The 15,792-nt window shown below is 31.7% G+C and overlaps 2 protein-coding genes across 4 annotated transcripts; one reads left to right on the top strand and one right to left on the bottom strand.

Annotated features, from left to right (window-relative positions):
- The first annotated feature begins 1,165 nt into the window (after positions 1-1,165).
- LOC133819638 (large ribosomal subunit protein bL28c) lies at positions 1,166-3,340 on the top strand. Its single transcript, XM_062252938.1, has 2 exons — positions 1,166-1,492; positions 2,896-3,340. Exons 1-2 carry the CDS (start codon positions 1,261-1,263, stop codon positions 3,126-3,128), a joined length of 465 nt encoding a protein of 154 aa, XP_062108922.1. The 5' UTR covers positions 1,166-1,260; the 3' UTR covers positions 3,129-3,340.
- Positions 3,341-3,535: 195 nt separating this feature from the next.
- Positions 3,536-8,396, bottom strand: LOC133819637 (protein NPGR2-like). Of its 3 annotated transcripts, none has more exons than XM_062252937.1 (6): positions 8,059-8,396; positions 7,061-7,344; positions 6,312-6,564; positions 4,829-6,045; positions 4,425-4,578; positions 3,536-4,210 (listed from the first exon to the last, which is right to left on the bottom strand). In XM_062252937.1, the coding sequence occupies exons 2-6, from the start codon at positions 7,316-7,318 to the stop codon at positions 3,894-3,896; spliced, it is 2,199 nt and encodes a 732-aa protein (XP_062108921.1). In that variant the 5' UTR covers positions 7,319-7,344; positions 8,059-8,396; the 3' UTR covers positions 3,536-3,893. The 3 variants fall into 3 exon arrangements, with proteins under 3 accessions (XP_062108921.1, XP_062108919.1, XP_062108920.1); XM_062252935.1 differs by having other exon boundaries at positions 7,959-8,395; XM_062252936.1 differs by lacking the exon at positions 8,059-8,396 and adding an exon at positions 7,656-7,909.
- Positions 8,397-15,792: the final 7,396 nt, after the last annotated feature.

Raw genomic sequence — 15,792 nt, 5'->3', positions numbered from 1 at the left:
CTGGGTAAAAAACAGATCGGAAGTTACAGTACCCTAAAGTTACGAAAAATCTATTTAATTATCTAAATATCAACCTAATCCACAAATAAATAAAATTGTGATAAATGTCATGCTCCTATCAGATTTTGGTGAAGACTAAGTCTTATATTTCTCTTATTAAAATAATAATTTCTTAATAATCATACATATGATAAGTGTTATTATCTTATTGGGTCTATCTAAACCTTATAATATAATAAATATAATCCTTAATATCAGTCATATTAATCAATCTTAGGTTAAACTTAATATTCTTAAACTATAGGTTATACTTAGAAAATCTATAAGTACTACTATGAGTGTCCAAATAATTCCCGGTCTGAACCAAAAATCCACAGTTACAAAGATAATGCTATAAATACTATCATACTACTATCTATCTTAGCTAAGTAAAATTCTTGGACTCTACAATTATATTACTCTCCATCTTAGTATCAATTTCAATATTTTTAAATTATTTGATTTGTCTCATAAATATATATAATCCCCTATTAAATATGCACATTTATTCAAAAGTTTCATTACATTAATTAAACTATTTTAACCAAATCCTTCATACAATTTTAACATCGATTTAGTCGAAAGCACCAATATAAATCATAAATATAAAATGTATATTTCTATTACGAAATGACAACTACTTATTGTCTATGGTTTTAAATTTAAAAATATATATATAATATTGTATATGCTTATATTGCACGTGTATCACTTCAAGCAAAATATAAAAAAATTAAATATAAATATATAAATAATTTGTTTTATAATTTCTTTCTAACCTAAACATATGCATTTAATTTGCATATCAAAAATTAAATATAAATATAAACTAATTTGTTTTAATTTTAAACTTTTAACGAAAATGTAAATCCCTCTACTATATTTTAATTTTTTTATATAATAAAAAATAAAGTTATTATTTTATACATTTGAATTTTTTGATGTATTAATTATTATATTTTTGTTATGATAAGGTTATTTTAGTCAAGTTCTTTATTTTTAAAAAAATGGTATATATCAATATTTTTACAAAAATAAAGGTAATTAGAAGTGGGCCATAGAATTTGAGTGATCAGATAGCCCATATTGGTTTGAGGCTTACACTTCTTCTTCTTCTTCTTCTTCTTCTTATCCACACTCCATAGATACTTCAATTCAAACCAGAGAGATAACAAACAAGAACCGGTCTCAGACTCAGACCACTGACAAAGCTACCAAACCATGGCGGCTTCGATCACTCTTGGAGTGTTTTCTGGAAACACTTCCACTCGAATTGGTCTCCCAAAAGTGGACTCATCCAATAGACTTTCTCTAAAGACCAACGCTTCCGCTCTTTCCGACCTTGGCTTCGTCACTTCGCAGCTCACTGGCCTCAAAATCTCTAATGTTGTGTCGTTTCAACCTGCCCGACCCATCTTCACCAAATTCTCTCCTGCTCTTCAACCTGTTGCCCGTACGGTTTTCTCCTTTCTTTCTTTGTTTCACTTTCGTGTTCTTCTGCTCTCGTTTTAGCCAAAATCATTTCTGGGTTATGTTTGTTTCTTCGAAAGAAGAATTTTGAGCATAAATTCGGGTGCTCTTTGTATGCCCAAAAATTTATTGCCATTTTTTCTCTTTTTGTTTTTCTTTTCCCGGGAACCAAACAGAAAGTTCATGTTTGAATGCTGTATAAATTTTGTGCATTTTATTTATTCATTAGTTTTTCAAAGATAAAATGTGGATATCTCGTGTTGTTTACCCTGCTAATTAATTACTTTGATATCAATTAGCTTATTATAGCTAGAATCAATGTAATGTAGCTCTTTTTCACTACCAATATTTGAAATTTGTTGAATAAATTTCATGATCATTTTTATCCACAAAATATAGCCCGTATATAGATATATAATTTGAATTGAAAGGTCTTATATCCAAGGATGTGTTTATCAACTCTACTTTCTCTTGTTGCATTTGGTATGGTTTGAGAAACTTTGTAGAGAATAAATTTGTGGTTATTTTTTTGCAAGTGTTGTGGAAAGAACAGACTCATATTAGTTTTACGTGGCGACTTCTTGTAACTTCAGAAAGTTTGGTTCTGATTTTTTGAAAGCTGCAGGGTGAAATTAAGAGCACGTATTCTAGAATTTACAGCCCAGTATGTTAAAATGGTTGAGAATTGTTTGTTCATTTGTATTAGGCAGTAGGATAGGAGTACAAATTGATTTTCATACGTATGTGTTTTCTTGTCCTGGTGTGGTTTTGGTGGCTGAACATAAAATGGTGGAGAAGTGCTATCAATGTGTTCCTTAGGTTGTTTTGTATGTTTATTAGAATTAGTACAAATTTTCATATGCATTATGTGTTTTCTGTGTCATCTTGTAGTGTCAATAGACCTGTTGTTACTTAAAACAAGGGAAATGAGCTAGTGTGTAACTTATCTTACAGTACATGTATTTCTCTGATTTACTGGTTGAACTTGGTTGAACTGGAATATATTTTCCCAGTTCCATTTTCTGCCTAACAGCTCATATGTTTTTGTTTCTGTTAGCTTGGATTAAGTTTGGTTTTTCCTTTTCTTTTGAAGTTATTAAACTAGCTTGAATTTAGTAGAGTTGATTTGTTTGACACTCTATCCTCTTTCCGAAATTTCGTGTAGAACATCATTCTCTTACCTTACTCTCTCACCATGTCCTTGTTTTGCTACTTCTGTTTTCTTTATTTTCATATACAGTCTCTAAAGAGTCTTAAAGTCAATAATCTAACATCATTACTTGGAATCTCATTGCTTCCCCTCCATTTTTCAGTTGCTGTTCCTGTTGCCGCAAACAATTGTAAATATGGATGATTCATTTAGCTCACAATTTGCTATATTTTCAGGTAGAATTTGTCCCTTCACTGGGAAAAAGGCAAACAGAGCAAATAAGGTCTCTTTCTCGAACCACAAGACAAAGAAGTTGCAGTTTGTCAACTTACAGTACAAAAGGGTTTGGTGGGAGGCCGGGAAGCGTTTTGTGAAGCTTCGTCTATCAACCAAAGCATTGAAGACCATAGAGAAGAATGGTCTGGATGCTGTTGCCAAGAAAGCTGGGATTGATCTTCGAAAACTATGATGTTGCCTTGACTGTTTTACCATGTTTATTCTGTTGGCAAGGCATGCCTGATCATTGTTTTTTTTCTAATCAGTAACTTTATGCTTTCTTCTTTTCCCCATCTATTTTGTAGAATCTTTTTAATCTGTAATATTACAGCCTGAACATTGTGTATATTGATTGCATACAATGCAATTATGATCAAGAGAGTCATGCTTTTTATTTCTTTTGAAGCCCCATGAAAAACCCTTGTTACTTCCATGCTCTTGTTTCTTTTCCCTCACTAATAAATCTTGGGTACTTTTTTGTGATGAAAGTAGTAATGGCTTTGCTTTTTTAAGTAAGCAAAGCCAATGCAAGTAATATACTTCAATAGTCAGTAAAATCTAAAGGGAAGGAAATGCTGAAGTAAAAAACCACAACCCGAATGGATAACAATTTTTTTTTATGAAGCAGATTAAACATTAAATGGTACCAAGATTTGATCTTTAAGGATGGAGTACTTTGGTTTACTAATTAATATTACAGAGATGTCATGGGATTACTTGGACTACAAAGATCAAACAAGATTATAGAGCTCGATTTGACAAGTAATAATAGTTAACAAATTGGAATTCTTTTATCAACAGATTTTTTCTTCCAATTGAAAACATTTTGATGATTCATTTACCTGCTTTGATATTCTTCCTTCTTGTATAATCAAAAACATCATTATCAAAAGAGTCTACACTAAAGCATATTTATAATACACTATCGTACAGGTTTAAAGATTTGAAGTAAAGTTGGTCATCTAAAGGGTTCAATTGGTGCAGATTCTTCAAGCAGTGCTGCAGCCTCGAAGCATTCAGCAGCTTCTAGTGCCGATGCCCCGAGATCAGCTTTATAAAGCAGCCCAAGATTGTACCAGGCAGAAGGGTTTGCTCTGTCGATTCGAAGGGCATCCATGAGAAAGCTTTTAACAACGGGCAATGGATGGCCACCGAGCTGTCTGAGGATACAGGCAGTGGAGATTAAGCTTGGTACATGTGTGGGATCAACATCCAATGCTTTCCTGAATGAATTCAGTGCTTCTTGATGGAGACCCCTAGCTTCATTTAGTAAGCCTAGCAAAATCATCAAATTTTAGGCTACATAACAAAAAGATCTGGATCCCATGCGATTGTTATTGTTGTAAAAGTTGAGTTGAGGGTGTTGTAAAGACAACAAAATGCAAGTCAAAACCTTCCTTACACTCTAACAAAGTTAGTTTTAGGTAAACAAGAAATGAACTTTTCTGCCTCACTCACTGAGTTTACAGGGAAGGGGTATAGAGTTTACCTGTGCAGTGCCATCTAGATGCAGAATGGGGATTGATAGCCTCAGATTTTGAAAGGCAGACCTCAGCATCACGCCACTGCGACAAGCTCATGTACAGTTTAGCCAAATCATGCCAAGTTTCCATTTCCAAGCCTCTATCATGTTTTCTTCTACTCTGTAAGGAATCATATACGAATAGAAATTAACACAAGTGTGTTGTGAGAATAAATAATAGACGCAAACCTCAATCTAAGCTCTCATTTCACTTGCAAAATGCTTTGTGGAACCAATATTTCTCAGTATTTAAACCATGACATTCATGATTAGTTTAGATGAACATTTTCGATCCTTGAAGCAACTATGAGAAGAACTGCAAGCATAAATTCAAATATGTTTTCAAATAACTAAGTTTTATTGCACCATACCTTCAGAATCCTCCTCTCAACACTAGCACTTTTAGCTCGAACTTGAAGAAGTGCAAGAAGATGAGTATATGTCTCGATAGCATCCTTTAACTGGCCCTGCTCAATTTGGAGCTTAGCTTTAGTTCTTAAGAGTTCTCCAAGGTCCCATTTCCCAGTTTGTTCCATAGCAGCATTGATAACAGTTTCAGCATCACCAAAACGTTTTTGGGCTGATAATATTCGAGCCAAAAGAGTATAGCCTTTAATATTAGACCCTGCCTCAAGTTTTAGTAGCTGCTTTGCGTAATAAAGTGCACAATCTAACTTTCTTTGCTCCGCATTTTCAAGACAAAGATGAAATACAACATAAGGATTACTTTCACTCATTGTTCTATCAGCAGTTTCCAATGCCTGAAGTGCTTTGGATTGCAACAAAGCCCTGTCAGTATCAGAAACAAATGAACGAGATTTAGCTGACACTAGAACACCAAGTAAGCAATTTGATATGCTTACAACCTCGCTACATTTTCCTTCCAAAATCGAAAGTGCTTTGCAAGCATAATTGATCCCTTCCTCGACGAAAATGGAATTCTCGCCACAAATCTTGGAAGCCATTAATAATTCAAGTAGGCAGTCTTTGTTTTCACGATCATTCAATATGTTCTTCAGAAGATTGAAAGCAACCAGGTCCTTACCTTCCCCATAGTAACATAAAGCTAGAATACGACATCTTTCTGTTCTTTCCATGGTTGTTGGCAGCAGCTCTTCAACCTGATAAGCTAGTGCCTTTAGTTCACCTGAAACCGCTAGAGCATAAGTCAGGTGATCGATGATTGACGGGTCCCACATAATCCTTCCAAGGATTAATTTTCTTAGTAGAACCAGCAGCAGTAGAATGGCCTCTTCTAAATTGTTTCTTGGGACAAAGTAGCCTTCCATCTGTGACCGGAGATTTGGAGGGCTTGCATCACAACCACTATACAAAAGAAAAACTGCAAACTCCTTGTGAATTTTTGCAGTAGTTTCTATGTCAAGATTCCATTTATAGAGAAGGGCCCTTCGGTACGATAAAATAGCTTCATGTGGAGACCCAGCAAGTTTCCACAACTCTGGTAGTGATTCAACAGCCCTAGATAGAGTATCTTGTAATTTACAATCTGAAGTGAAGCTTTCAGGCAAGCCATCTGGCAGAGCAGATTCTACAGTGTCCAAAATAACTTTGCACGATTGAGCAGCTTCTGCAAGAAGTACAGGAAGGAAGATTGGCAGTTTGTGGATCATAAAAGTTTGCTATTTTAGTAATCTTAAACTTTTTAGATATCTAAGAAATGAAAATCAACAAGTAATAATCCAATCATCTTTTGTATCATTTTACTAAATACAATAAAAATATCAGGAAAAGAAAAACTACTTTGACTAGTACTAGACAGCAGCAGCAATAATGTGAAACAGAATTCCAAAGCTATGAACTAAGAATGAAATTACAGTTAGGTAAAGGATATACCTTCATATCGTCCAAGGCCTTGCAATGATTTTGCTTTGAGAAGAACAGCTTCAAGGAGCAGACTCACAGCATGCATGGACATAGGTGGGACAGAATCACTCTGTGAACGGCGTCTATTTTGTTCACATCTTCTAGAAATGGATACTTTCATCCTAGGAGTCACTGCAGCAATGTCTATTCCTTCAAATACATGAAGTGCAGCTTCTATGTTACCCTTTTGATACTCAAGTCTTCCTAGTAGAGCTCTTGCTTCCTATAAACCATGAAACCAAAATAAATCATCATCCAAACTGCAATTGGGTGGTCAAATATTGCCACAATTTGCAGAACAATATGCTTTTCTAATGCATTCTTATGGCTTTGCAAGATTACGATGAGAATTACTGTAGAAAAATAAAAATTATTCACTTGATTTCCTAGCATTGGAGCCCTTCCTGAGGTTAGAGCCAATAGTCAAGCACATTCTATAACATGTAAGCTTAGAAAGAATTCCAAAATTAGAATACTTTTGAGTTAAGTCTCTATAAACTATGACCGCAGCAATTTCAGCTCCACAGTAAACCATTTAGAATTTAGATAATATATGTCTCAATTCATGGAAGATTTATGTCAACAAAAAAGCCTTCTTGACTACTCAAATAGAAAGTGACACACTAGAGCAACAAAGTTGAGAGATGTGCAACTTAAACTAGTGAACCACAAGAATATGCAAGTACAGAATATACGAAAAAAATTAAGAAAAAACGGACCTCATAGTTTAGATAACCACTTTCACGAAGAGAAGACTCAGCCTCTTCAATATTGCTATTATCAACCTTTGGATCTGCTTCTCCTGGACGAGACGAATACCCACTTGCTGAATAGTCCCTAGTGGCCAGAGAGTCTGATGAATGATCAATTTCATCCATGTTCACTTGCTCCCCTGAACGCATGCACTTCAACATCTTTCTTACCCTATTTGGAATACCAAAGAATTTTCTTTTGTTCATGAAATTCTTGGTTCTCATACCGGACTGTACCACTTCAAAATGTTCTGTACATCAACCACATACACAGAAATTGAAAACCAAAATAATTGAAACAACCTAAATTGCAGACATAACATGAGCATTAAAGCTAAGTTAATAATAGACCATTGACATTTTGAACCTTTACATTTAAGACACTTGAAACGTAAGAAGAGAAAGAAAGAGATACAAATCTGCTATGTTATCCAGCTGTGTCCAAAAACTTAAGATATATAACTAACCACTGCATTCAAAATTCCAAAACAACTATGTTTTTCTCTTTAAATCAATATGTCATACACTTTGAGTTCTATTTCACTCCTGGTGAAAAACCCACCAATTATTCTGATGGCTGAACTCCAAAACTCCCAGCAAATCACCAATCACAAACTCAAAACGTTGAGCTTTCACATGATATGATGAAAAAAGACGTTTCAGGACAAAAAATCCAGCAAACCCCATATGAATTTAGTTCAGTTTAATTTCAATTCCAAGCCAATACAATACAAACCAGATCAAAGTCCAAGGGAATAAAAAAAACAGTAATAATTTTGAAACTTTTACGCTGAAGAACAAAAAATCCATCACAGAAAATAGGAGAAAGAAGAAGTGATAGCTAAACAAAGTTGAAAGAAAGCACCTTTTGATTGACAGAAAGCATTGATCGAGCCCACAAGGCATCAAGTCCACAGTTCATCTCCAATTCATCAAAAACAAGACTTTTGGTTTGATAGTTTTACCTTGTTAGCCAAGAATCCAAGGCTCCATTCCAATAAAAGCTTGTCTTTTTCTTCTTCCCTGGCAACCTTTTGTGCAAGATTTTTACTTTTCATAGTGGTTGAATTCTTTTCTGAAAGGTGAAGCGTTTTTTTGGGAACCCAAGAGAGAGCTTTGTGCATTAAATTATGAAATCTAACACTCTGACACTCTTTTCAAAGGTGTGAACACAAAGAAGAAGTCACTCATTCGATCACATATGTTTTAATTACACACAAAATCCCAAAAATATATATACTTGGAATAATTTTTACAATATTCAAATCGATAACTCAACTGAGAAGGAATGTGCTAGAGGCCCCACTTTGAAAAATTACCTCTTCACTTTAGTCAACTTTTGTCCCCATGATATAATGAAGAGAAAGAGAATGGGTCTCTCTCTCTCTCTCTCTCTCTCTCTCTCTCTGGAGAGCATATAAGAGCTTGTCTGTTGGAGGGTAGGAGTCTATTATGATGACTCTGATAAGAAAGACTCTCTCTCCCAACACATTAAGAATAGACTCTGCTTAAATGCATGTTTCTTGGACTGAGTGCAATGATGAATCCAATTGATGTGTTTTCTTTTTGGTCTCTTCTTTTTAAATGTCCTCCAAGTGTTTCTATGGAGTTGGGCCCCATTTCCTCACCTTTCTCTTATCATTATCATTATTTACATTTATAGTATAGTGAATAAGGACACTAGTTACAATTAATTAACCCAAAAATTTATCTATTCCTTGGGTAAATATAATATCCTATTTTGGGTCCATCCTTCTAGCATTCTACCATTTTTAATTGGTGTCTATTTTTATTTTTTATTTTATGTTATTCTAACATTTAATACTTATTAATAATCTATATATAAATAATAATTTTATTTATTTCTAATAACAAGTCAATATTAAGAATAATTAACATTATTTTCTAAATATGCTCTTACCCAATTTCATATCATTGATTTTCAAACATTCTAATTTATTATATCTCTTCTATATAATTATGACAGAAACTTTAATAAAAAGTCTTAGGTGTTGATGATATTGAATTCGTCTAAAAATAAATAAATTCAAATTCTAACATAAGTTCAAGATAATCAAGGCATAAGATAAGACAAGAAAAAAAAATGAAATTTTTATACTCTATATGGTTACTCATATTAATTATAGAAGAATAAAAAAATATTAAGAATCAAATTTGGTACGATTTTATTATTTAATTATTATTAAGCAAAACATAAAAAATTTATATATATATAATTAAAAAAAATTCTAAAGACCAGCAAGAACTAATTTATTAGTTTACATATAATTTTGCTACATTTGTTAATTATAGACTTGTAGTATATTGTTATTATTTTCCTCTTGAAGAGAAATTTGTTCGTCCACACTTTTTATGTTAGTTCATTGATATGTCTGAGAGATTGGTATTACATTATTGAAGTTTTATAATGTACTTAAGATCATTTTTGCCATATTTAAATACTACTCCTTGTGCATCTTTAAAAACATATATATGTCTGATTAGTTACCTTGCATGGGAATAAAATAACATATAACCATATTCTTGCACCTGATGAATTGCCACTCTAAATAATGAGGAAATTACATTTTATATGGTATTTTTAATAGATTGTGCAAAAATATGGCTTTTTAAAAAAAAAATTCATCTATGTCTTTTTTTAAGAATTTTTACTTTTTATGAGTTTATTTTCCTATATTTTTGTATAAAAGTTGGTTTATGTCATAGTTTTACTCTTAATCAAGTTTTATTAATTTAGAAGGGTATGTGTTGCAATTTGATTATCATTTTTTTCGCTTATTTGATTTTTTTATATTATTTTTATATAAATAATTTTATATTAAATTTTTCTTTGGTAGTTTTGCAAAAAAAAAAATTCCTTTTTTTTTTTGTAATATGAATGGTGTTTATTATTATTTTTTATTTATTATAAACATTTTTTCTTTTTTTTAGATTGTACGTTTCTTTTTTCAAATTCTGAGTAAGGTAACTAGTTACCTTGAGAGGAGTAATCTTCTGTCATAAGAGTGGTAACTAGTTACCATAAGAGGGGTGACGAGTTACTCATATTAACTATGAAAAGAAACATCAAATTTGAAGGGAAAAAAATACTTCATTAAAAAAGAAGAAGAAGTAACTATATTTTAGTAACATAGGTAACCAGTTACCATAAAGAACCCATAAATATACACACACATCATAACATGAATGTAATCAATTACTCCTAGAAATATACACACAAAGAACGAGAAGGTAACCAGTAACCCCTAAAAATATACACACAAAGAACAGGAAGGTAACCAGTTACCCCAAAACTATACAGACACAAAACGGGAAGGTAACCAGTTACCACAGACCTGAAGATAGAAAAAAAATCAGATCCACCCCCTTTCTCTCTCTCCCATCTTCTTCGCTTCCTTCATCGACAACCCTAGCCGTCGCCTGCCTTTCCGCCGACTGGGTTCGTGTCTAGGCCACCTCCCTGCATCATCTCCGACCACGAACCACCTTCCTCCCTCGCCTCCGACCACCATTAGAACCCCTTATACCCTGCCCGCAAGCCCCGTCGTTTTGAAATTGGATGTGCATCGACACCACGAGCGAAGATAGAGGTGGTTCGTCGTGGAGATAGTGGTGTTGCGCCTGGGCCCGCACTCAAGTGGGGCTCTCGAATGGAGCTAGGGTCTTGGACGGGTGGGGCTCAGGCAGAGATGGGGTCTCGAATGGGTGGGGTCTCGAACTGTTGGAGTTGGGCTAGGTTTCATGGAGGTATGCGCCTAAGGTGAATCGCAGGTGGTGAGGGTGGGTGGGTGGGTGGAGATGGTGAGACAGGCAAGTGGAAGACAAGGGAGGTGGCGGCTAGGGCAAAAAGAAAGAGAAGAGAAATGGGAGAGAGAGAACCGTGCGGCTGGGTTTGGAGAGAGAAAGGGTTTGTGTGGCTGGGGTTTCAGAGAGAGAATAGTGGAATGCTAATTTACAGTAGTACCCCTGTTTGATTGGTGTGCTTTGATTTTAAATTTAGCTTCCATATTTTAGTTAGCTAGTAATTGTGTTTCTCATACTTAATTTTTTCTTTAATAATTCTTCCCGTACAAATTAAAAAAAGTATAATTCTCATATATTTTGCACATTAATGACATAAAAGTCATATTTTTTTAAAAATTCCCCTAAATAATATATATGTGATGAAAATAGCTATTTTATTTACAAGTTTTTTCTTCAAAATTACTCATATCAAATTAAAATAGAATAGACACTCTCCAAACCTCTTTCTTTTTTTTTTCTTTAATGAGACTATATTATATTTATGAGTAATTAGAGGAGATAATCCATCATTAAGTATAAATTTTAGGACTGGATTTTGACTCATTTTTATAAAAAAAAAAAAATAGAACACTACACATGGTTTTTTTCCCACTTAACTTTTTTTTATATAGAAATGCATTTGTTATTGTTTCTATGGTTTTTTTTTTTTTTAATTTTATGAAGTTTTATATATGGTTTCATGAGAAAATTTGAAATTTAATGGATAAAAATAATGACTTTTTAAAAATTAAATTTAGAAAAGTATGAAATATGATTAGGCCACAATTTTATATATTAATTATTAAAAATTTATATTCTTAAAATGTTCCAAAAAATAGAATGCATCTTGTTATGTACGACATACTTTGTTTTATATGTTTAGAGCATCTCCAATGGAGTGCCGAAAAATTGGTGAAATTACATTTTTAGTACATCTTACAAAAAGTATGACTCCACTGATGTTTCAAAAAGTGTGTTATATTTGGCATAATAAAAGTTGTGTCAAATTTGGTAGAAAATACAGTATGGACCAAATTTTGCACATCAATAAATGCTATTTTTTTATTTATCATATTGCCACTAATTACTATAATTTAGTAGTTGACAATTAATGATCAGCCATATATCAGTTTTTATTTATTTTTTTATTGACAACTTTTTTGGAGTACATAATTTGGATAATAAAAAAATTAATTATTGTATGTTCTCAATAAATATTAAATGAATTATTGACTTTTTTGTGTTAATTTGCATCTTGTGCATTAGAGTACAATTGTAAATATGGGGTCAAATACAACATTAACTCATTTTTTGTGCTAAATTTGAGACAAAATTTACATATTGCATTGGAGATAGTCTTAGGTTACGATTTAATATGTTTTGGATTTAATTTGAAATACTTAGACTATTAATAATTAACAATTATTTAATTCATATCCGACGATTTATAAAATAAACATAATGCATGATCAGACTAGACAAATTCCATAACATAAAATTCAGATATAATTTTATGTGTCTATTACTGATAATATACATCATGAACTTATTTTTTCAGTGAACTATATTGGTCCAATTCAATATGCAACCAAACAATTGAATAAATATTATTGGGTAGTTCGCTGATACTCCCCAAAAAGGGGACCGCTACTAGTGTACCCCGTCATATTTTTAGTACTTAGATAGTTATTGTTGTCCATATTTTCTACCTACGACATGTGGCACAACCAAACGGATACATGGACCCTTAGAGGAGGTTCTGGCCCAACCTGGGCCCAATGAACAATGAATAAGGAGACCTTGATGACCCAGATCATATCAAACCCGACGACGGGCAAGTAGCGCAAGCATAGTAAAAGGGGCCAAAGCTAAGGTGCAGGCCTGCATCATTTTCCTAACCACTCTGTCTATATCCTCCGGGATGAAAATTATGATGACGGATAATCCATTCCGGGAGACAAATCCAGGAGAAGACACTGTCATCAAGATGTCCGCCTTGGTAAATGAACCCGGGTCCTGGTAAACAAACTAGGACTTAGGTAAATGAAACTGGGTCTCCTAGCCGGATAGAACAAGCCCAGTCCTTCCTATGGCTAGCGTGTCCTTGAGAAATTCGGCAGTTGGTCTTCCTAACTAACCTGCAGAATGGGGTACACACGGAACATACACTGTTCCTTGGAAATGGTATTGCCACTACTCTGATAAATGATGTCACCAGGATCTTCTCGATAGCCCACATGGATTAGTCAGTGCTAATGTACAAAGGACAGTTGTAACGCTTCACAACGCCTAAAGCCAGCCTAATGGACCCATATTAATAGCTCTTAGTTATATAACATTTCTTGTATTATGGTTCCATTAGCAAGCAATTGTATTTATATTTTTATTGGGCTCGGATCAGTGTGGCCCAAGTAACATGATTGCCTTTAAATAGGCTCAGTTGTACATTTTTCTTTTGTAAGCAAAATGTTGCTGAACTTGCAGAAAACCTCTATTGCCAAAATTCTTTAAAGCCTAATACTAGTGATTCATGGACTAAGGCTTAATAACGCCTCAATCACGTAAAAATTGTGATCTTATTTATTTCTTAGCCTTTCTGTCTAGCTCTTATCTGTTAATATATTTATAGTTTTTAAAAAATTCGGTAAACAAATATAATTATAATTTTTTTTACATATGTATATTTTGTAGCTATAACAAACATCTGACCAATATTTAGAAAATTTTGAATAATACACAGCGTCGAAATTAAGGTTCAAACATTATGTGTACGCATGCTTATAAAAAAATAGATACACGTATAACAAAATATTTGAATCATGTTTACAAGAATATACGTTATTCATAATTTCTCAAAAACTGGTAGGATGTCTATTATAATTAAAATATACAAAAGTTAGAATGATTAATACTATTTTATTTCTCATTACTATTACCCATAAATTAAAAATGTAAAAACAAAAAGCGATCAAATGTCTACCCTCGCTAACATTTTCGTTCCAAACAAAAAACAAGAAAATGTAAAAACAAAAAGCTGTCTAATCTAATTAATTAATCTTATAAAAGTGGCGAACGTTACTTTGACTAATTATGGCTAAATAGAGGCTTTAAAGACTAATTTATGATTACATTTGTCAATTTGCAGCACTAACGTGATCCCAACTAAAATATTAATTAGTCACTTCTCTCTCTCTCTCTCCATTTTGACTGGTCAAGGTTACAATTTTAATAAATATATTTAAGCTTTGGATTTAGCCACATTCATTAATGTTAATGTCCTTTATTGCCCAATTTTAGAAAATGGTATTTTTGTTATGTCTTTTTTCATTTGTTTTTTCTTTATATATGATTGAATGTTTCAGGTTTTATATGAGTAGATTGTTTTATGTATTAGATATGTCAACTGATAGATGTCAAATAATACATGTTTAACATTATCGTTTAGTTTATTTTTGTTAGAAGTTTAGTTGTGAGATTATTTTTTCTTTCTACTTCTTATTTTTTAAAATAATTATAGTTATTGTATTTTATTTTAGGATAGGTAACTATTTGGTACTTGTGTTTTTGTAAAATATTATTGTGGTACTATGTGTTTATAATAATATTCTTTTGGTACCCAGTATTTTGAAATTGTACATATTTAGTGTCTTGTATTTTAAAATCATACATATTTGGTATCCTAAACTCAAATTTAATTAATAAAATTTTATCAATTTAATCAATTATATAAGGTCCAAATTTAAATTTAATTACATATAATTAATGACAGTTTGATAATACTGACAAAATTTTATTTATCAAATCTGAGTCTAGGGTATCAAATATGTATAATTTTAAAATATAGGATATCATAGGAGCATTATTAAAAATAGATAATACCAAAATAATACTTTGCAAAAATATAAGATATCAAATGAGTAAATTCCTTCGTTCCATTATAAATATATATATATATATATAGAACTGTTAAATGTCTAATACATTTTAATTCTAAATCAAATATTTTTTTAAAGAGAAATTTATATAGTACGGTGTTTTATAAAAATAGTAAGAATAATAAATTTGTTTATGATATTTTAATATTTTTATTGATTTGGTACATATAGGTATATGTGAGTGAGGTAGAGATGTTTGATGTTAGTGTATGTTGAGTATATGTTCAATATGAAATTAATAATGCATTTTTTTAATAAAAATAATTATATTAAAAAAAAAACTTTCAGAGACCATAAAACAATTTAAATATATATATATTTTTGTAAGGTGTAAAAAAATTATTTTAGAAAAATCTCATTTATAAAAATATCATTAAGAAATTACACCATATATGAGATTTATTCTTAAACTTTAAAAAATATGACAATTTTTTTTAAAGTTTTTTATGGCATATTTTTTTTGTTTACATTTTTATGGGAATTTTTTCCCATATATTTATAAAATTTTATTTATATACCATATTTGATCTTTTTATACATTTTTAGTAGTTAGTTTTGATATGTTTTGAGATTATTTTTATAATTTTAATCTATTTGTATTATTTTTTATCATTCATATTTTATAAAATATATTTTTTACATAATTCTTTGAAAAAAAAAATCCGAGACCTTCGTCATTATATATTTTATTCTCATTTCTTCAACTTTCTTTTCATTTTTTATTTTCCTCAATTAACATTTTATCTGCAATAACTGGTTACAACTATCAAAATAATTTTGATTTTTTTTTTGTGATAGTAATCCTGTGCCACTGCCAATTTTTTTAGTAATGTGTGGTAGTTCGTTATAACAATAAAAATCAGTTTTATTTTTAAGTGGTGTTGTAGTAACTAGTTACAACTATAAAAATAATTTTGATTTTTTTAGTAATGTACCATTATTAAGATATCAACTGAATTG

Source organism: Humulus lupulus, chromosome 2 (genome assembly GCF_963169125.1).
Source record: "Humulus lupulus chromosome 2, drHumLupu1.1, whole genome shotgun sequence".
NCBI classification, from domain to species: domain Eukaryota; kingdom Viridiplantae; phylum Streptophyta; class Magnoliopsida; order Rosales; family Cannabaceae; genus Humulus; species Humulus lupulus.
Note: the sequence above shows the minus strand (reverse complement) of the source record. Positions and strands in the feature narration are given on the sequence as shown.

Bases quoted from the DNA above. Each gene is read 5' to 3' on its own strand.
- LOC133819638 (XM_062252938.1), top strand. From the start codon at position 1,261: ATGGCGGCTTCGATCACTCTTGGAGTGTTTTCTGGAAACACTTCCACT. The intron at 1,493-2,895 runs GTACGGTTTTCT...CTATATTTTCAG, and splicing joins TGCTCTTCAACCTGTTGCCC to GTAGAATTTGTCCCTTCACT.
- LOC133819637 (XM_062252937.1), bottom strand. From the start codon at position 7,318: ATGAGAACCAAGAATTTCATGAACAAAAGAAAATTCTTTGGTATTCCA. The intron at 6,565-7,060 runs GTCCGTTTTTTC...CATGGTTTATAG, and splicing joins GTGGTTATCTAAACTATGAG to GAAGCAAGAGCTCTACTAGG. The intron at 4,579-4,828 runs GTATGGTGCAAT...GATTCCTTACAG, and splicing joins TTGAGAGGAGGATTCTGAAG to AGTAGAAGAAAACATGATAG.